Source organism: Amblyomma mixtum, chromosome 3 (genome assembly GCF_055824585.1).
Source record: "Amblyomma mixtum isolate Tamu chromosome 3, ASM5582458v1, whole genome shotgun sequence".
NCBI lineage: Eukaryota > Metazoa > Arthropoda > Arachnida > Ixodida > Ixodidae > Amblyomma > Amblyomma mixtum.
In genome coordinates this window covers 112,381,876-112,403,947 of record NC_143014.1, presented here as the reverse complement: position 1 = coordinate 112,403,947, position 22,072 = coordinate 112,381,876, and the positions used below count along the sequence as shown (strand labels likewise).

General features: G+C 44.3%; 2 protein-coding genes and 1 long non-coding RNA gene across 3 annotated transcripts in view; 2 read left to right on the top strand and 1 right to left on the bottom strand.

The window, feature by feature from the left end:
* Positions 1-343: 343 nt before the first annotated feature.
* On the top strand, positions 344-10,972 carry bif (protein phosphatase 1-binding protein bifocal). Its single transcript, XM_089580750.1, has 3 exons — positions 344-1,856; positions 5,125-5,245; positions 8,533-10,972. The coding sequence occupies exons 1-3, from the start codon at positions 753-755 to the stop codon at positions 8,718-8,720; spliced, it is 1,413 nt and encodes a 470-aa protein (XP_089436876.1). The 5' UTR covers positions 344-752; the 3' UTR covers positions 8,721-10,972.
* Positions 10,973-12,840: 1,868 nt separating this feature from the next.
* On the top strand, positions 12,841-21,564 carry LOC149351437 (uncharacterized). Its single transcript, XR_016290593.1, has 3 exons — positions 12,841-13,171; positions 19,939-20,049; positions 21,435-21,564. It is a non-coding gene; the product is annotated as an uncharacterized LOC149351437 (long non-coding RNA).
* Ns4 (Nucleostemin 4) overlaps positions 17,801-22,072 on the bottom strand; it is a 42,929-nt gene continuing 38,657 nt past the window's right edge. Inside the window, exons 11-12 of the mRNA XM_089580746.1 lie at positions 21,027-21,170; positions 17,801-18,055 (exon numbers count right to left, since the gene is read on the bottom strand). Of these exons, the coding sequence (XP_089436872.1) occupies positions 17,853-18,055; positions 21,027-21,170 (347 nt within the window). The 3' untranslated portion in view covers positions 17,801-17,852. The remainder of the gene's footprint in view (positions 18,056-21,026; positions 21,171-22,072) is intronic.

The following is a 22,072-nucleotide window of genomic DNA, read 5'->3' as shown; positions in this document are numbered from 1 at the left end:
GAAGCGCTGACTGATTCATCCCGCCCCTCAAAGGATAGGCTTCCATGGGAGGCGGGGGCGGCTCCTTGCGTGGTTAACGACCCTCGCATAGCTTGCATTTCTCTAGGATATGTTAGTCCGCGGTTGACCAGACGCGCCACTTCAGTCCTACGCGGTTACGTCCAGGCAACAAGACTCAAGATGTATGGGCCGATGCTGTGTTTACATCTCGCGCCGAGACAGCCCATGCCAGCAGTCGGTGCTGCATTGCAACCGTAGCGATTGTAGCTTCCGGCACGAGCGTCAAATGATGTCATAATACCTGTTTGTTCACAGGAAGCGTGCCACGTACGCGTTTCGAGCGGCGGCTAATTATGGATTTAGTCTGTACACCAGCCGCAAACGCTTTCCACCCCGCGCGTGGCGGCTATTTGCACTTAAGGAGCGAACAGTTGTCGAACGAGATTCGCGCTGCAAGCCGCGATAAGCACGGCGCTGAGCAGTCCGACCGCCTGCAGCAATTCGGCCCCTTTCAATAACGCGGCCGGGCAGCGGGGCAGCCGCTTTCGCCGCCGCTACATCGCCGCTCGCGTGCAGTAGCGCCACGCAGCGCGCGCGAGCCGCGGTAGGTCGCGCACTCATTCCGACAGGTGGCTTCAGCTGCTTTCTTTCTGGGCCGGCTGACAACAGTCAACAAGACCGTGCCGTGCTGTGACGGTGGTCGTTGTGTGCGCGGACCAGCGGCGGCACCCGCATCACGCCGGGCGGAAGCCATGAGCGGCGGCCCGCTGTTGCTCCTTGCAAGGGGCCGGACGGAAGCGCAGTCGGAAATGTACGGGCGCCAGGAAGCGGCCATGCCGGACTGGAAGCGGGAGCTGCTCCGCAAGAAGCGCACCATGCAGAAGGCATTCCCCAGCTGGGCGGCGCTGGCGGCCGGCTCTGGCGGCGACCGGACCGTACAGAAGGCTGTTCACCTTGGCGACGCGGCGCGCGTTCCGGCCGGACTGGTTTGCCCGCAGTCGCCCCGTGGAGGTGGCCCCCCCAGCATGGGCGAAGACAAAGGCGGCCAGGCCGAGCTGGAAAGTTCGGAGGACCACGAGTGGCAGTACGGCCCAGGCTTCGTCGACCGGCTGCGATGCAAGTTTCTCAGCTTAAGCTTGCGAGAGCCCAGCGGCCTCCAGCAGCCCCTGCGAGCCTACGCCAGTGTGGAAAACCTGCTCGAACCGAAATCCAGCGTCCGGCCTGCGTCGGCGCCCAAGCCTGCGTTCCAGCGGGCCCGCAGCATGGAAACTTTGTTGGATCCACTCATCAACGAGGACGTTGTTATCGTCGAGCGAAGTTCCACAACGGCCAGTGAGTTGCCGCGAGCAGATATTGTGCGCACCTGCAAACGCATTTTCGAGGCCTCAGTTGACAACCGGCGGCCACTGCGCCGGCGGCCGCCCGTGTTGCGAGCTCGGGCCCCCCTGCGCGCTGACAAGGAGAACAACCAGCCTTTGGCCAGGCCGCGGGCTGCCAGGCCCGTGGCCAACATCAAGCCTCTGCGAAAGCAGGACGAGCCGCCTGCAAACGAAGATGAGCCACCGCTGAAAACCTCCCTTACTGTAAGTCGCCCGGAACGACGAGACGCCGCGCCGGGGCCCCTGTGGCCGCAGCTTCGGCAGGCTTCGCCGGCGGCCACCAGTGTGGTGTTTGACTTCCGGGGCAAGGACGTGAAGCCGCACGTGGCCGTGACCCGGGCACCCTGCGGCAGTCCGCTGGACTCTGACGAGCTGGACTCGTCCGATGAGCCACTTCCGTTCCCGTCGGGCATCGTGTTCGTCGGCGAGAACGTGGTGGTCGGCGGCGGCGCCCTGCTCACCACCAGGAACAAGAAGGTAGGCCGCTGACCCCTCCGGGCCACGGCGGGGCACACCCCTCTTTCTCGCTCGACGCTCTCGGCTACATGGACAGACATGAGTTCGGTTTGCTCGCACGGAGTGGCCCAGCTTTCCGCAGCCGAGCAAAGGTGCTGCACCAGGAGTGTAGAGCAGTCAGTGTCTGACCAGTCACCGTTGCCCAGTGCACTCCTGTGGCAGTGCCTATGCGTACCTGTTTCATGCTGCATGCTGTACTGTTTAATGTATTCTTTACTTCATTGAAATGGAATATAATTTCGTTGCATAGTAAATCAGTTCTACTGCACACTGCATAAAGCAGCAGAATCCTGGCCAGATTGCCTTTTAGCAGTTCCATTACAACTACCTTCCAACCAAGCTGCAGAGTTTATCAATCGTACAAAGTGTGAGCCGCTGTTTGATTTGCAGTGCTGCATTTCTTAAGCAGTTTGTCGCTTCATCGAAGTCTTTAGTTTCCTTGTATATCTTAAAGCTGTACAAGACTGCTGTGTTCGCTGACATCTACGAAAGTTTATGCTTTTCGATTACCGCAGACATTCCTTGTAAGATACAGATTCTGTGCAGTTTTCACTGCTGTGTGAACGGATGTTTCTGGAAACCTTTTTGATAATGTCTTAGTGTTTCAGTGCAAAACTTCCTCAAAAAGTTCAATTGTGTCACACTGAAAACTCGTTTCCTTCTACAAGAGGTTTGGCTGGTGCTGACAACTGGACACACTGCTCATAAGCCTGCAGCCTTGAAATTTGTGCAACCACATGTCCTGCTGCTGTCACAGCTCCTCTGCACTTTGCCTCTTCACACATATTGGGTTCAGCTAGGTTATTTGATTTCTCAACTGTCTTCATTGCAAACAGAACTCTCTGAATTTAGATTTTGTGGCCTCCATAATTTGGAATCTTGTTCAGAAAGTATGGAGGCAGGGTCTGTTCACATCATATGCAGAACTTTATGCTTGTGTTGTTTATTTTGTTTAGGGCCCTCAAAATTGAACAGTTGTGCTGCCTGGGCAAATTTAGATGTATGTGGCGGTTTTGAATCAATCTACTGCTGATTTGCGCCATATTGTATCAGTCGCTTGCCAAGCAGTTGTGAATGCAGCTTGATAACTAGTTTAAAATTTCACGTAATTGTAATGTATACTATTTGTAATCAAGCCTTACATAACTATTTCAAAACCTTCGTGAAGTGACATGCCTAAGTTGCTGGTAAGTGCTTATGTATTGAGAAAGGACAGCATTTGCATTTCATTTTTGTTGTAATGTCTGGGATGTTGCAAAATGAACATTACAAACACTAGCCATGCAGTTCCTTCGTACGGCCCGCTTGGTATCTTGTCACCCCTCATAACAGTAACATCCGAGTTATATTCATGAAAAATATTGCTGAGAAGAAAAGCAGGTACTGCAAGAATTGCAGCGAATGCGCTGCTATTACTAACAACTGATGGAACTCTATTTTGACTTCAAAAAGTACATCGTGTTAGCTCTATCCACCTGTTGCATAATGCAGAGCAATCCAGCAGTGTTATTCTTCCAAGCTGCTGTCCTTTTGCAGGCAGATTTGATTTATGGTAAGCATGTATTTTTAGCACTATTAGGGTACCTTTATTGCTGAATTAGTTCCAAGTATCTTTTGAAGTGACTGCTTGAAAGCTGAGAGTTTGGCCAGGATGTATTTTTCCTGAATATAGCTCGTACCTTTTTTACTCCTGTGATGCAAAGCTTTATTATACTTGTACAGCACTGCTTGAAGATGCGATGGTGACATTTTTTTATTTTCTTAGTTGAGAAGCAGCTGACAATGTGCTGAATGTAGCACACTGTATGCTACACTTTACCTTGCAGTGATGCAAGCTGAAGTGTAGTGCTTTGTTGATTTTTTGTTCAAGGTGTTGGGGCAGTCTCAGTACATGCTTTGTCTTGCCTCTTCGTCCTCTGTGAATGATGTTTAGCTACTTGAAACATATGCTTCAGAGGACCTCAGCTTTAGTATCTGTAGTGGTCTGAAAAGTAGAATTATTTCAGAATGGAAGGCTTTTCATATTACAAATCTTGCCTACTGTTGTATGACACTAATGCGGGTGTAGGATGAGGAAATGGCGCTATTGTTCATTATACATATAAAGATATTAAGAGCAAACTGCATGTTACTTGTAATGATTAATTCTTGTGTTTGTGGATGCATCATTGTGGTTATGATTATCGAAATTTTAAGAGAGGTAATAGTTGTGGTAAGTGCCTGAGTTAAAATGGAGGTATTACTAACAGCAGAAGGAAGGAGTAACTGAAATTGAGGTGAGCGTATGTGCCTTTCATACATATGTTTCTGGGAAGAAAACTTGCAATAGCTGTAGTTTTGCTTATGTCACAATGTACAGTTTTATTTACAAAATAGAAAAAAAGTTTTACCATGGTAGGCAGCAATTGTTCAAATTATTTCTTGCTGTTCTTTGTTTACACCTTATTTCTTTATTTGCTTAAACAGAGGTGCATATATGCAAGTGTGCATCCACTATTGCCTAAGTTTTGTACATCAACAGCTGATTTCTTCTTTGAGCTGTCCAGCATACTGCAGCCCTTGCTGGTTTAGATCCACTGCCTGTTTTACAGTCAACAATCATCTGAAGGCAACTGTTCAACCACGTTTGTTAATTTTGCATTGCACTAATTCTGTTTTGTACTTGATACCACAGTGTCTCAGTATTATAATATAGTAGCTTTAGTAAATGCATTTGAGTTAGTTGTACAGATATCTTAAATATGTTCCACCCGCTGCAGTGGCTGAGTGGTTAAGGCACTCATCTACTGAGCCGCAGTACCGGGGTTCGAACCCGGCTGCAGTGGCCGTGTTTCGATGGAGGCAAAACTCAGAAAGGCACCCGTGTGGTGTACGATATTAGTGCACGTTAATGATCCCTAGGTGGTCGAAATTATTCCAGAACCCACCACTACAGCACCTCTTCCTTCCTTTCTTCTCTCACTCCCTCCTTTATCCCTTCCCTTACGGCGCGGTTCAGGTGTGCACCAAGATATGAGTCAGTTACTGTGCCATTTCCTTTCCTCAAAAAACCAATTATTATAAATATGCTCAGCAGAACGCTCTGGGTTAGTATAGGCTGAAAAAGCTACCACTCATTAAGAAGCTTGAAAATAAATTAATAAGAGCACAGTATGCTATGGCAAGGAAAATGCAGACTTGAGTTGATGATATCGTAGTAGAAATTTTTATTTTCATTTTTTCTTTTCAGCTGAAGATACAGTTTAATGATAGTGCCTTGGTGACCATAGAATATGCTGCTGAAGAATGCCACAGTCCCCGAGGAAATGGCCATGACTCAGAGGCACCCACCGTTAATGGCAGGAATTGTGGTAAGTGGCTCTCAGCACTGTGGGCCTTTTTGCTGAAACATCTGCTTAATCCCTTATCTGCAGTGGGCAGTCCAGATGACCGAACGAGTGTTTAAAATTTAAGGCATATTTATGAGACTTTGGACCTGATTTATGAATAGGTCCACATGTCATTGTGGTTTGTCTTGGAAATGCCTGTGTGCTGTTTGTGCACACAGGGCAATAGCTGAGAGCTAGAGTACCAGCCATTCACAAGCTACTTACATGGGACTGGCATTGTGAAGTGACCCTAGTTATAGCTTTTAAATTAGATAATTGGACCAATGGTTTCTACACACATAGATGTGAAGTGTATATGTGGAAGGAAGGTAGCAAGATTTCTCATTGCAGTAAAAACCTAACATTTTCTGTTCTTGCCTAACCAGCATGGCAGTAATTTTTATTAAGCATGCAACAAGGAAATCAGTTCTTGAAACAGCTCACCGATTGCCAATGCAGTACAGTGTTCTGTCCAAAATATATGAGCTTTTGCTTATCATGATTGTTCATTGTGCATGAATGTTGTGCTCCTATAGATGCACACTAAACCTAGAGCTGTGACTGTGAGGTGGTTTGCTCTATACACTGAGGAAAGCTTGCATTGACACTCAGCTAGTGGTTTGCCTTCTAGTTGTAAAAACTTAACCATAGTGTGCACTTCAGTTAATGGCTGTGGTTTTGTTTGGCCTGCCACTGCATAGCTGGTGTTGCAGGAAGGGTGTAAGCTGCATTCAGCAGCCAAGGCCTTTACAGTGCTTCATGCTGACATGCAGTGAACGCGGAATATAAAGTACCATTGGAGACAAACGAAGCATGCTTCAAATGCAAGCTGCAGAATGGGATTTTAGTTTCGGGTGAATAAATAGTTGTGTGCAAAGTCTGTAAATAGTCATTGAATATTTTAGTGAGGCGAGTGAAGGCAGGTGCAGTCTTCGCCAAAAGTAACCAGGCAACGGGGTTTATCACCCGTATAGTGGAACGATTATGGCACCCCTAAAGACCAAAAGGTCTTGTCTATGCAGGTGAGGACGAGGGTTTTCCTTACCTTGTAGAGATTTAGAGCTTAAGTGCTCCGCTACATGGCTAAGAAATAACCTGGTTGCTTGGTCACTTCTGGCGAAGATGGTACTTCATCTTTGCAGGAAATAAGTGAAACAAGGAGCAGTATTCAGGTGAGATTTAAGTGTAGGTTGGGCTGGTTGGAAACTGTGGAGAGCAGTGTTGGCTGCAAAAGTTTGCAGGACAAGCAGCTAATGATTACCTACTGTGCATGCTGCTGCTGAGCACAAGTTGGCAGGTTTGATTCTGACCGTGGTGGCTGCATTTCAGCGTGCCAGTTCTGGTGCACATTCAAGATCCCCAGTTCGTCAGAATTATCTAGAACCTGCCACAATGACATGCCTTATTGTCTACAGTGTTGATTTGGCATGTAAAAGCCCATTAACTACCAACTACCATATTGCTGCTTCATTTGGCAGTGCATACTGTTGTCAGAATTTCTGCTTTATGCACCCATGTTACTTTTATTGTGGGGGCACGTTTGTTTGCTTAGCTACCATGCAATCTGCTTGTTTGGCATAAGGCAGTGCTTCGCAAGATGCCGAGCAGCTTACCCAGCTTAAAAGGACCAGCATAAAATGACTTCTATGTAATGACTGACTCAGTCTGTGAAGTAAACAGGTGTCTACATTCATCCCAGGCCTACAGACTGAAAAATGGCCTTGGCTTTGTAAAGCGGTGCTTCTATCCTGCTGGCTAAGAGGGATGAATCCGACGAATCCAGAAAAGCATGCCTTTGAAAAACAAAGATATGCATGCTTAAAATGTGGTTCTCAAAAGCAGGTGTGCAACATTTCATGGCAAAGTGATGCAGTTACAGATCTATCCTGACTTGTAGATTTGTGGACGAGCTAACCTGAAATGAGTGTGATGATCAGAAACCACTGCAATCAGAAACCACCGCTGGCTTCGTGCAACCACAAGAACATGAACCATTGTTGAACCAACAGTGATACTAACACCGGCATGAGAGTGCTGCCTGTGTATCCTTTCGAATGGAATGGCCCTGCGGTGATAACACCTTTGAAGCCACATCTGCAAAACTAAGCAATAGAAGGAAAATGTAATAGGGAATCCTTGCAGTAGTAAAATGTGCTCAAGGATTGATTATTGGAATGATACAAGGTGCTACAGAGGAACATTCCTTGGTTTGTGTAACAAAACATGCTGATCTAGGAACTCTTGTCTGCACTCTTGAGCTGGTGTCTATCTAGTTATAGGCTCATGTCGAAGCTGTACGCAGTCAACGGCAGTTTTAGATTATTACTCCGTCGTTTCGAGTTAGCTTGTTCATGTTCATACTAAAAAACTTTTGCTCCTGACAGCAAGAACATTAGTGCAAACTAGTGCCATGCAAACATAAGACTTCGTCCTCAAGATTTATGCCTTCACTTTTGCTAGGATTGTTTTGCTGGTTAAGGGCTTTGGTATCCGTTGGAGAGTCATTGGCTGTGGACACAGGTAGATGCACCGCTCTTGGCCTCTGCTTGCTATTGTATACAAGAAATCGTGGCAACAGGTAAAATTAAGTTCCATTAGTTTCTGTACGGTTTCAGAGAAATAAAACCTAAACAGGCCATTACATTATGACAGCACAATGATGGAGGCTGGCAAGGAGGATTTTGTCATGGGTACTGGTTATTTCAATACCTCATGTCTCTGTCAGTCCTCGTTATGTGACAAAAACTTTATTACATGGTTTCATTCCTTTTTATCTTTACTTTTTGATTTGTATTGTACTTATGTTTTGTCTAATAGCACACTACAAGCATGTTCCATTAATCAGCTGTCTTGCTTTAGCCAGCTCATGGTTTTTTAGCGGTGAGGCATTTTACTTGTGCTGCATTGATGTTCACAAGCTGGGACATACGCTGCAAATTTTGAGTTGTACAAAGGTCTCCAAGGTGTGCGAACTACAACTGAAGCTGATAGCTCTGTTAACAGCCCAGTGACTCATGGCCACACTTGTGGAGATGAAAGTTGGACTTGTGCTGCAATTTTTGGCTATGGCATGAGGGTACTTTTGAGAAACATAGAATTTATGTATCTAGGTTACTTGTCATGCGTTACGTTAAACCCCATAAACCAACCAACCAACCTTAATGAATGTTGCAGTTTTAGTTGCCACAGGAAGTCTCACAATGGCCACGTGAAGTCTGATATTGCCATCTGCATTACTGAGCAGCTCATTTGCGGAAACTTGTTTGCAGGAGGCTCTCTGGGCAGTTACACGCCAAGTGCTCTGAGCAGTGGTGAAGGCTTCCAGCTGGGGCTGTGCCGGCCGAGCCGGCCACTGCCGGCCCCTGAGCCGCCTGTGGTTCCTGAACCTGAGGAGCCACCAGCCGCCCCCGCCACGGCCTGGTCCCTGTCAGCCACCAGTTCGGACCTGCTCTTTTGAGGCCTTGGCCCCTAGTCAGTTCGGCTCCTGTTTGCGCATCCTTCCTGACTTGCGGGTTGCCCCCGCCGACTCATTTACAGCAGGGGCCTCTCGATCTATTGAGAATCTCGCTGGGTGTACAGCAGCGTTGCAATGCTGCCACTTCATTGCAATGATCCTGGTGTTTTTACCTTACTGCAGTGCTCTTTTTGCTTTTACGCGACCGTGCCTACAGTCGGCAAGGCACCTTCCACTTGGTTGTACTCAAGAATTGTAACTAAGCCAGTGGTCGTTCTTTTCCTTCTGCCTTCGTTTCTTCCTCTTAGTGGAGTTCTTGTGCACTGTTTTGTATATGTTTGTAGTCAAGAGAACTTAGCCTGCATAGTGTTATGCTTATGATCATTTCAGACTTCCATGGTCAATGGCTGATGCAAGTTGTTACTTGTAAAGAGTGGCACTGTTTGTTTTTTTTTGTGGGAGTGATAGGCTGCAAAGACCTTGTGCATGTTTCCTCTGTTTTCAAGCATAGATAGCTGGTTCATTTTTAGTATCAGTACTTGGTCAAACTGACTAAATGACTGAGCTGGCAGGATGTTTTATCTTCTTTTGCGTAAGTAGCTGAAGGCATGTTTAATGTTACTGTTATGTGCAATGTTCCAATGCTGCCAAAACTTCACACAGTAAAGTTCCTGTGTTTGAGCAAAATAGTTTGATTTTATGTGCAGAAAAGAAAAAAGCTTGTGATTCTTTTGGCAGGTTCTTGGATTGTCTTCCAATAGATCTGAAAAATGCGCAGTTGTGAGAAGGTGTTTGGCGGGCTACATGTCTAGTTACGTGAGCTGTCAACTCTCAGGTTTTTTGTTAGCTGTGAAGAGCATGGGTGTCTTCTATTCTTGTGCTCTGATCTTGTCTGCTGTGCCCACCTCAGAGGCACTGGCTATTTATTACGAGGCTATTTTCTCATGAGACCAGAGTGAAGTGATGCTGTGTTTTCAGACTTTTTTTTATTTTGAGTCCCTGCTTGTGAAGGTTGCTTTCATGCTCAGTTTGTAGTTGTGTAAGACTGCCTAGGAGATGTCAGCTTGCAATGAAGCATGGACCAAGTTTGCTACATAATACTTTGAGCCAGAATATGATTGAGTTAGTAGCACGCTTTGCACCTTATGTGAACATATTTCTGCAGTTGTAATAGTTTGTTTTTGGTATTAAAGCGACTGAGGTGTGTGTTGTAGTAAAATTATGACCAAGTAACAAGAAGAAAAAAAGTTAAATACTTTTGTTTTGATAATTGCTGTTCCAAACTACTCTATGTAAAAAAAAAAAGTATCAATGTTATATTTGTGCTTTGCCTGTAGCAATGCAAGAGGTATGTTGTCATAAGCATTTTTACTTTGCTGGTTAATCTTGTTAGGTGACTTACAGTAAAGATGCTTCCAGCATGACAAGATCAGTAGTCTGTGCATTTAGGTTTTTGCAGTGATAGTGTGCGTCGTACTGAACATGTGCTGAAGTAGCCTGTACAAGCATGCTACTGACTGGTACATCTCGCACTAGGCCTACGTCTTTCTTATGCTAGAAATATGTGGCATTTTGTGTTCTTAATGTGAGGCAGTGTCTTCAGTGTGTACAGGTTTTGTATGTGTGGTGTATCATTACAAGCTGGAAAATTCCAATTGCTGATTGTAGCCACATGGGAATTCAGTTGTTTGATGGATAGATAACCTAGTACTGGTAGCCTGCAGCTTGATTGGCTGTTGTGGCTTAAGACGTGACAATCTTGTGGGAACTTTCTTGAAGTAGCAGTGGAGAAATGATTTGATGTCTTGTGGCAGTGTTAATGGAATAATTTGCTCATACTTTGCTGTTCAAAGGTTCAGGTAATGCTTTCAAGCATTCTTGCACTAGACAATTCAAATTATACTGTTCAACTACAGTGACCTCGGTATACGTACATTTTCATGCCTAAATGGACAAAACAAATATTTGGAGTGCACTAAAGTGCACTAATGCCAAGTGTAAGGAGCAAGCATAGCTATCTTGGACTGTGGCCTTCAATTATCCATGGTTCCATGCTACATTGACTGCCAAAGATTGCTTTCAGTATTTTAAATATACAGTTGATACTAACACCTACTGTAGAGTGGCAATTGCAAGTTTTTCTACTGTGGAAACTTTGCACTGCGTGACTTGGACAGCTCCTACCTTTCTTTAAATTTTTTGCACAAATGTTTTCTGGCTAAATAAATGACACTTCGCTGTCACTGCGCTCTTTACGTAGCCTTTTCTTTGCTTCTTGCCGATCAACATTACATGGTTTACTAAATGACTTTTCTGCAGCCTGCATCACATAGAATTGTGCAACGTGTAGCAAGTGATGCGGTTTGGATGCCAAACTGCTTGATAAATACCTTGGCCTCTGTTTTTATCAGGCAGACTGAGCATGCAGCAGCAGTAATTTTAACACTATCCACAACAAAGGTAGTGTTGTAAGGAAGCATTTGAAAAGAGCAAAAATTACTGCTCAAGCAGTCCCCTGCATAAATAATTTTTTAGCCTGAATTTTTCCAGCACAGGTTACTTCGAGCATTACAACTTGGTTAGCAGAGCATGCATGGCCATGCAATTGTAACTAAAGCACAGCTACAGCAGATTAGAGAAAATGCCGAGCTTTAGCTGCGTGCGATTTACTTGGAGAACAGTTGTAAATAAATGAATGCTGCTTTTGTGAAAGATGAGGTGTAAATGCTATATAGCTACACAAGTGTGTGACGTGTAGGTGTGCTTTTGACCCTCCGCTGTCGTGAAGTTATTTCAACTTTGTGGTCACTGTGGTCTGGGACAACAAGATATCTGGCATCAATAAGAAAACTGCTATCCTTGGATGCTCAGTGGAACATTTAAATGCACTTTGCTCCTGTGTTCAGTGATAATGGAATTGCTCAAAGCATCATCTCTCATGGAGTCCGCTGCGGTGGCTCAGTGGTTATGGCACTCGGCTGCTGACCCGAAAGACGTGGGTTTGATCTCGGCCGCGGCGGTAGCATTTTGATGGAGGCTAAATTCTAGAGGCCTGTGTACTGTGCGATGTCAGTGCACGGTAAAGAACCCCAGGTGGTCGAAATTTCCGGAGCCCTTCACTATGGTGTCCCTCATAGCCTGAGTCGATTTGGGGTGTTAAACCCCAGTAAACAAACAATCATCTTCCAGGAAGAAAATGTTTTTGCTACGTGTTTTGCAGTGAAATACCCTCTCCTTTGTGTCATCACCTTTGGTTGTACTGGAGCCGTCAAGTGGGCTCCCTGTGATATCCCTTGTCATAGGGAGCTCACAGCAATGCTGAGCAACGATGTTGCTCCTGATGGAGGAACGTTGTTGTCCATGTAAAAAGTCTCCACGACCAATGAACTTGTGGAAGGTAATTCCATAAAATGCTGATACTGAAAATGTATGACAGGTTATGGTGCTGAAGTTTACTTCCTTACTTTGTGCTTCCCTCTGAGGGCAAAAAGAAACTAAAATGTGTGCTGGAAAGCCCTCAGGAGTGAGTGAATAACCAATTATTTAAGTAAATGAAGACAACCTCCCCATGTGGAGCCCTTATAGTCCGGAGTTCCAGTGGCTGTGGCCACCCTGTCCGTCCAGTCGACCTTCCATTACTGGTCTTTGAGGGCAGATATGGTCAGCTGCTCCTTCTAAGAGGCTTGGGTCGGGCGAGCGATGGTTGGAACAGCAGGGATGGTCTGGCTTTACCGAACCATATGGAAGAGGGAGGAACGGTCTCCATGAAAGGTACAGGCAGGAGGACAGAGGGGGATGAACATCAGAATAAAATAGCTGGGTAGGGAAAGTGTTAGTCTGCAAATTCCCAACGACAGTTGCTTCCTTGCGAGTCAGGGTTTGGTGAGCGGGAAGATATTGTCTGCACCTGTTCCTTGGGGGTATGGAGGAATAAGTCTTGGGCTAGTGCATGAGCACACTTATTCCCAGGGAAGCCAGCATGGCCAGGTACCCAGACCATATGATGTGCATTGGTTGAGTGTGCGAGTGAGTGTTCCTGTAAGTTGGCGGTGGTGTGGGGTAGGGCAGCACGCAGATGTGTTGCGAGTCTAGGGTGGTGATCATGGTATTAGTGTACGTACAGGATGCATCTGAAGTTCCAAGGCCGCAGGGTCATTTAATACACCCCCAAACCTAAAAACCTCTGTATGGGGCAGGAGTAATCATTCTCGCCTCTGGTAACATTGGTAGTTTCATAGGCGTCTCATGGTTGGGTTGAATTGAGTCAAAAAAGCTTTGCAGGCACAGCCCAACATTTAACTGCAATGTCCTTTCTTCTCTGTTGCCAGGTGGAACCCCAGCAAGGACTGCAAAGGGTTCAGCATCAGTTCGTAATGGAAAGCAAACAAAATAAGAGTCTAAAACAACAGCGCAATTTTCGTGGCCACCATGGCGATGCAATCACCACTACCAATGTAAATAATATACTGCATGAGAATTGAAAATTATGAAAACATGATTGATCCTTCTAGTTTTTGAGATGAGAGTGAGCTCGTTAAAGATGTAAGATGAGAGTAAGCGCATTAAAGAGGTAAGAATTAAACCTTGCCTTATTGTTGCCATTGGAGAAATTAACTACAAGCGTGTGCACCATTGCCTAGGCACAGTGCCCATGAATGTTCACGGCTTCAAAGAATTTTGATGTACAAGGATTCCAGGCTACTTTTTGAATGACCAGAACAGTTGCCAATATGTACAAAGGGGCTCCTGTCCTCAAGAGACACTGGAGGATTAGGAGGCCGAGCAGGACCAGCCATTCCAATGAAATTTATTCTGGGGAGTGAGGAAGTGCAGTATTCTAGCCAATTCCCATTCTTGGAGTGGCAGTTAAAGTAGTACAATGCCACATGCTGCAAAATTCCGTCTTGTCAAAAAAAAAAAAACAATGCTGAATCCTAAAATACCAAGTGCAACCCAGCATTAGCCACGTGAACAGTGTAGGAGTAAGGAGGGCAGGTTACAGTGTTGCTCTGACTTCCTACTGGTGCAGGATACAGCAAATGGTTTCTCACCTGTGCACATGTACTATGTGCTCAAAAGGCACTCCCTTGGCTCCAGTGCACTGATCCATAAAAGTAAAAAGTTCCTATGTATGCAAAAGAGTACCATTTGTTCATATGCTGTGCAAGTTACTGTCAGCTGCAAATGAAATGCACACCAGACATTGGAAACACATACAGCAAAAAGATCTTGTCTCGGGGACACTCAATACTAGTGCAGGTCCTTTAAAGCATTACTGCCGCCGCGGTGGCTCAGCGGCTATGGTGCTCGGCTGCTGACCCAAAAGACGCGGGTTCGATCCCGGCCGCGGCGGCTAGAATTTCTTTGGAGGAGAAATTCTAGAGGCCCGTGTACTGTGCGATGTCAGTGCACGTTAAAGAACCCCAGGTGGTCGAAATTTCCGGAGCCCTCCACTACGGCGTCCCTCATAGCCTTAATCGCTTTGGGACGTTAAATCCCATAAACCAAACCAAACCTTTAAAGCATTACTCCTGCTTGGATTTTTGTCCAGGGCTTTTTATAAAAAGTTGGCATTTTAGTTCTGCGTTTCATTTGTTGCTGTCAATACATAAATAAGCTGTGATTAGTTTAGCTTTGCAAAAAAATTTAATTCACCCCAAATATACGTCACCTCACTGCCAGTTGACAAACAGGCAACAGCTTAATGCCCTCTTCCTATCTCTAAACAACTTCAGCCTAAAGCTCTCGCTGATGTGATGCTGCTAATGCAAAATTATTCTATTAGAAGCTCACCTCTCTGCAGATAGCAAAATTTAAATTTCACATTTTGCACTTCAATTTGAAAATGTAGAAGGTGGATGTGTGAGTGCACAGGCACGACAATTATGCAAGTTCCGATATTTATAGATTTTTGTTTCCAGTTACAATAAACGGAACTATCAAGAAATGGTGTTCAAGCACATGAAATTTTGATGTGAAATGTTGACTGATTCTGTTGAGTGTTTTCAAAACGACTGTTCATACAACTAAGGATGGCAGACAACACGCTGCCCCTCTATCTGCTCTTTTGTCCTATTCGTAGTTTAACTTTTAAATTTTACCACCTTGAGAGAAACAGGCAGTGTTTTGTTTTTTTCATCTCTAGTTTTTTCTGTGATTTTCTATTATGAAACTCCACAAACGTGCCCATTTTGTATCCTCTATACAAGATAATGTGGCAACTAGTGAAAAAACAACGGCTGTCAAGTGCTTGGGACATCAAAACTACTCAATTGAGTATCGCCACAAGAAAAAGTCGAATTCTGTGCACTAACTTCAGTAGAAAAAAGGGAAAAGCATTTGATAGTTTGTTTAAATACAAAGTCCTCATTTTGGTCATAATGCTTGGTACTACTGCTTGGTCCAAGGTACAAGTCATTTTTAGCAACAGCTTCATACTTGGAAGGTGTGTACCAGTGTTAGTGAACTGCTAAGAACGAAGCCATGTGATTCCTATTCCAGTCCTGTAGCAGTGGCAACCTTCCACTGCCATTTCATACCAGGCCTGTAGAAAGCTGCAACAATAATGGAATCATTCGAAATCTAGAATGGCAACTCTGCATCTATGATGGACAGTTCAGGAGGGCTGCTTTTTTTAACCATCATAGATTGGGAAGTACAGGAGCTTGGCAAGTGAGGGCACTTGAGGTGGCCTGGGATTTTTCAAAAAAGCCCTTCGATCATTGCCACGTCAACTGCATTTCCATGGAGGTGAAATTTAAAATACGTCTGTGTGCTATGTGATCTTTGAGCAGATTAAAGAACCCCAGGTGGTCAAAATTAACCTCGAGACCTCCATTGCATTGTGGTGCATAACGCACAATGTTGCTCTGAAAATACGCATATGTAACTTGCTCAGAACTGCAATCTGAGAGCGGCAGCATGTATTTTTCACTGTGCATGCCAATCCAACAGCAACAACTACCACGGAATAATTTCATCTGTAATTTCTGTATGTGATACTCAACGGTTTGCTGACCTAAGCATTGTTTCATTTGGTGCGTGAGCTGGCAAGACACTGAAGTTTTTTTTTTTTTACTACTGAGCAGTACCTGCAATCTGTGGCCCCTATGTAGTACATGCAAAGTATATTCAGGGAACAATAGCTTTACCTAATGATTAACTTAGGAAATTTGTCACAAAATGAAATATCATCACAAGACTAAAACCAACAGTACTCGTGACTGCTTCACATCAATGAATATGTGTGACAGTTTACTGTCACATGAATTTATGGATTTTTGTCAGAATCAGCTGAAGGCAGTGAGATGCACCGGGGTGGAAGGCTTTAGATTAAAGTAGCCCGAGTCACCTTTATCAAGGCTACCGAACATCCGAGTACTGGTAAGGCTTATGAAAGCTTCTAATGCACAACCAGTACCATCCAACTGCTTTTATGTCAACTGTGGTCCCTTTAGAAAATGCGGCAGGTTGCATATTAACGCAACAGTGTTAAGGCTTCTGTTCTGCAGGAAATCCGGTGTCGGTGTTGCGAGCAAAAAAGCAGGTGGTCCACCTGCCACCTAGGTCACATGACCTTGTGACATCATCGCAACCTGCCTACCGTGGTAGGTGGCAGTTAAATTAATGATTGGCTGCAAAAGGTTGCTCGGGGTGGGTAACCTGGGTCTTACAAGCCCCACCGGTGGCTCTTGTTTTTAACAGCCGACCTGCGGGAGCAGTGGTGCATCCCTCAACTGCTGCACCACTACAAGTACTCCCTGTTATCTATGAATGAAAAGTAGAGGATGACTCTGTCTGCAAAGTGAAATGCAAAGAGGGCCCCAGACTGCTGCAGGGACCTGTTAACGCCATTGCGTCACACCCTTAAGGCAGAGCTTAAGTGTCCCCTCAAGTTTTCATGCTGTGGATATGACACTATGACCGCCTGGCAGCATGAGCCAGCTTTTTTATGTGCCATGTAGCATCAGAACATGGCGTGGTGAAGCCTTTTGAACAGATAAGTTGGAATAACATTTCTGCTCAATTTGTAAACCCTATCCGTATGTTGCTTTAGACAATAATGACCTCATTTAAAGGTCATTTAGAGGCTGCTCAAAGGATCACCTTCAATTCAATGTGCATAAAAATCATCAGCAGCAACATTTTTGCACTCTACTGCTTTTAACTCTGTAATGCCCTTGTATCACATGTAGTACTATGTAAAAATGGGAATAATTTTCATTTCTGCATGAGGCCACTGTGGCGGCTCAGTGGTTATGGTGCTTGGCTGCTGACCCGAAAGACTCAGGTTCCATCTCAGCTGCAGTGGTCGCATTTCGATAGAAGCACAATGCTAGAGGCCCATGTACTGTGCGATGCCAGTGCATGTTAAAGAACCCCAGGTGGTAGAAATTATCCGGAGCCCTCCACTACAGTGCCTGTTATAGCCTGAGCAGTTTTAGGATCTTAAACCCTATAAAACCATTTCTGCACGCAGACCTACCCGACATAATTGGAGAAATGGTCTTTTCCAAAACACAATCCAAGCAAGGTCTAAGTGTAAGCTGCCAGAGATGCAGGGGGGGCACGCTGAAACATAAACTAATGCAAATGCTAACCCCAACAGCAAAACAACCAAAAATTTCTATGACTGCAGTACTGCACTGGCAGGTGATGGAGCAGCTTTGAAATTTGCATTTGATTTACCATATGTGCCTGCATATTTGGTGTGCAGTTTTACCATCCTAAGGCATTCAGAAATCATCAAAATAGGCAAAATTTAGTTATGGTGTAATTACCTTTTTCATTAAAATTAAAATTTACATTAATAAATCTCCCAATTCTTTTTACATTTCTGTAATGAAAAGAAGATTAGCGATGAAATCCTGGAAATTCTTAACTTTTATCCAAAGTTTTCAATGTCTGGACATTATACAGGGTCAAAAAACAGCAGAGCTTAGGTTCTTTTTTTTAATCAGTTCTTAGCTAATTAGCATAACCTATGCAGGGTACTTTATAACACTTCAAACTCATAATACAAAGCACAGCTTCAATGAATCATGAAGAAAAAAAGCATGTGAAGAAAAGAGCTGGGAATGTAATTGAAGAATTTCTTAATGCAGTTTATTACTTGTTCAGGATGGATTCCAGCACCTACACTGCTGCACTGGCAAGGGCTGCAAACTTGTTGCTCTGGAAATGGTCCTCCTCTTCCTCCTCCTCATCCTCATCTTCTTCATCTTCACTGTCTTCATCTCCACTCTCTTCCTGCTCACTGTCCGAGGAAGCACTCTTCACTGGAGGCTCTCCACGAATTCTCGCAAGGTGGGCCAACAGTGCACTGTCTGCTTCAGAGCCTGCAGGCAGATGTACGGCAAACACTCTACCACTGTAACGCGTAGGCTAGCTTTCTATGGGGTACTGCTGTACTTATTTACTCAAGTATGGGCAAATTAGGGTTCTTAAAAGGGTCATGTTGGTGTCCCTGCACATGAGATGTAGAGCAGCAATTCATGGTGCTGCTGCTTGCAAAGACAAAGGTGGTGAAAAAAATTGCATACTTGTGCTGCACACCCATTAACACACCAATACGGAGTACGCCAAAATCAAACTCTTCTCATGCTTTGCCTCGCGAACATTGGGAAGAACTTCACATACATCTCAGCACGTGCCACTGGTGCGCTCGCGTATGAGCCCAAGAAACTACCTATCATATCTTCTATGGAACACGTGACAAAATTTCCAAGTGCCAAAGCATGCTCTGTAATATTTTGGCAGCACATGCACATAACTTGATTGCCTCTAGAATTTCAAAACCTCACAGATAGAAAGAAGGGAAATGTTGGCACAGGTGGGAATTGAACCAGATTTGCTTGAGCCTGATTTTGAGTGGTTCACCGACTAGGTCATAGCAGCTGACTGAAGCACAGCTACGTTGACCAAACTCTAAAAACCTGCACATGCACAGAGAGCACAGGAAGAACTATAGCTTGCAGAGGAGGGAAACACAATGGAGGTGGAAACGACATAAGGCACATTGGGCTGTCCAGCAATTAAAAGCCTGCTCAGTACTGGAATAGCTAGTCATAAAAAAATTCCGTTATCACCTTTCCACAAAATCCGAAATTAGTTTTCAATTCAATTTTCCATAAAACTACTAAGATGAAGACAGAGGTTTGTAACATACAAGTTTTCACTTCTTATTTTCAATGTGCGAGTTCAGCTCATTCCTAATTCCTGTTCTATTACTCCGCACCTTTCAAAAAGTGCTATGCTCACAGTCGTGCTGTGCTCCATGGTCCCCAAGGGTGGCCATGTGCATTTTGCACTGGAGTAGATTGCATTGATGCTTAGCACCAATGCCAATCTCAAGTAGTGCACGCAAAAAAAAAAAGGAAACGAAAAGCAGAGGCCGCTTCTCACTGTATACAGGGTATTGCAGTCACAGGCTGCTGGTGCCATTTGATCGAATTGAATGATGCAAATCGATGGTGTCGGCGCTGCCAGTTTGGTTACCTTAATTTTCTTCTAGGGTTGTATTGTGGAAAAGGCAGATTTGATTCCAAATTCTGTGTACGGACCACATGTCCACTCCTAACGGCATATTTATAACACTTTTTAGCTCACAGTGGTCTTTTACTGGCTGTTCTGAACAACCGTGTAAAAATTACCGTTGCCGTGTGAAAATGTACCTGGTGACATACATACCTATACATAAAGCTGGTGACTAAGGTAAAACTTCCAGATGTCTTGCTGTTCCCATGAGCGAAGAAGAGAGTGATAATCGTTCTGTGCCCTTCACCAGATTGCCCACTCTGCAGCCCATCAGTGTCTACTGACTGCAGGTGGCACATTCTTAACAGTGCTTTCTCCCCAGTCAATATGGCCCCTACGGAGTAGGCTTACCTGGATAACAATCTCACTGGCCACCATTTGAACACGAAGGTTTTCAGTTACGACATGCAACAGTGATGCGACAATGTTTACCCCAGAGGAAGTTCCCTTTGAAGCTACTGCTATAACAGTCTCTAACAGCAGGCTGATATATCTCATAGTTCTGTATACTGCAAAATGCAGAATTGCATCATATACCCTGGCACAGTAGAACACTCTCAGAATATTAGCTTGCTCACTCCAGCTTCACATGGCTTTCATTCAGGCCTTTCCTTTGTAACTAACCAAGTTTATTTGATATTGTGTCTTGACAATGCTATTCAGGAAAACTCTTGATTTCAAACAGACTCCTGATGTCGTCCCACACAAGCTTCTGGCCAAGCTATCATTTTGAAGTGCCGCCTACCGTTGGCTTCCAGGATGGCTTAAAAGAAAGATGGCTGCAAGACAGCAGCAGGTAGTACCAAATCAAGCTTGATCATTGTTTGCTGATGTATCATTGGGTGTGCCAAAAAGCTGGAGCCTTGAACTGCTATTTTTCCTGATTTTCATTTATACCTTGCATCTGAGGCTCCAGCCAACAGAATGAATGCACATTATGCCATCTATGGATGTGAACAATGACGGCATCAGTGTGCCGCAGTTGGATCTGGACAGAATTCGCCACTGGACTGGCATGTTCAGGCATGGCATTCATTATTACATTCAACTAGACTGATCATGATGCTAATATTACTGCTAATATCGCTATGCTTGTCTGTTCATATATTCAATATATTCTATCACTATGCTCTCCTGATCATATGTTCACTAAGTTCTATCACTATGCTCCTGACCTCTTCTAAAGAAATTTCAAAAAAATATCCCAAACATCTTTGAAAAAGACACTAACTGTACTGTAACACCCAGCCATCTTTAAAAGATCTATGCAGAGGGTGGAACCAACATGCACCAGAACTTTAAGAGTAATAATAATATAGGGAAAAATGAATAAACAGTGAAGGTGCACCATAACAAGACAGGTTCCAACCTTGACGTCACAGTGCCTGCATAGTTCCAGGTAAAGGTGCGTGCAACATGCCACTGTAAAACTTTCCCAGAAAAACATCATTTGGAAGATGTTTGGACAATATAAAGCAGCTTTGCTTCAGAGGCACAGCAGTCAGGAACAAGAATTTTTGCCTGCCACAGCATGCAAGTGGTCTATAGACATGCAAATTTTGTTTGCATATACATGTCACATTACACCATTTTAGGACGAAGAATGAAATGGACAAAGTGTGTGTCTCAGATTGTGCAGTTCATGTCATGATGCTTCATAAGCAACTAGTCTGCCAAAACGTTTTAAAGGTATGCAGGTTTTGCACTAAGAAGCAGACTAGTTTTCTTTAATTTCTCATAAGCACACATATTCTGGAAAGGACAGGCACACACCTTTGCTTTGTGAATAACCTTGTGGCCGAAATGCAAGGCATAGTGTCCGTCCATCAAGTGCCATGCGGAGCAGGCTGTTGGCTGCACGGTAGGCATCGGGGCGGCCTGCCTTCGCTGTCAGGTACCCTCGCTCCAGAGCCCAGGCTAAGGATAACAGGACAATGGAAAACAAGCACAATTGCTCACAATGTAGTTGTCTTAAGAACAGTGCAACTATTAACCACAATTAACCAGCTGCACATTACTGCGAACAATAATAGAAATGAACTGTATGACCTCGAAACATGACAGTCCACGTGAAGTAAAATTTTTTCCTAGTTTAAATTACAGTCCTTGCAACAGCACTGCCTTGATATGACAGAGCTTTTAATCAAGCAATTCATCTGTTTTCTTCATGCTGACTTTCAGGTTGTTTCATCTTGTCTGCACTCTCACGAGAATCACAAACCTGACCTGCCACCAAATACCTTTCACAGCTCTACTTATACTGAGAGAAAAATGTCTACAAGGAAGAAAAATGAGAAAACACCAAATCCAGATGAGAGAAAAAAAAATGACGTATGATTTTTCATGGTTACGCCAGATGCGAGCTAGGTGCGCCAGCATTTCAGTTTTAATTCTCTCATTGGTCGATCCCTGGGAGTCCTCATACCACTCCTGGCGCAGTGGTGCAGCGGTTAAGGGGAGATGCTGGTCTTGAACACTGTTATTATGAAAGATATTGAATAAAATCAGGTGTGCACAAGTGTTTTTTTTCCTGGTTTCAAACATCTAATTAGTTTCAGTATATCTCAATTAGTTCCATATTATACGAGAATAACCGAAGCTTAATTACTTAAATTCTAACAGGTCATTAAGACACTTTCTTTATATATTTCTTAGTTTCGATTGAGATGGGGCTGTAGCCAAAGACCTGCCATCTGGACCTATGCTAATTATATTGTTGCTGAAGTACATCATCATAAAAAAATGTTAAATTTTGTCCAAGCATCATAATGAAGCATAGTTAAGTGAAGTAAAGCTTCACAAAATTTGAAATGTTTGAC

What these genes read in the sequence shown, in the direction of transcription:
- bif (XM_089580750.1), top strand. Translation starts at nt 753, where the DNA reads ATGAGCGGCGGCCCGCTGTTGCTCCTTGCAAGGGGCCGGACGGAAGCG. An exon ending in TCACCACCAGGAACAAGAAG is followed by an intron (nt 1,857 to 5,124) that starts GTAGGCCGCTGA and finishes TTTTCTTTTCAG; the next exon opens with CTGAAGATACAGTTTAATGA. An exon ending in CGTTAATGGCAGGAATTGTG is followed by an intron (nt 5,246 to 8,532) that starts GTAAGTGGCTCT and finishes ACTTGTTTGCAG; the next exon opens with GAGGCTCTCTGGGCAGTTAC.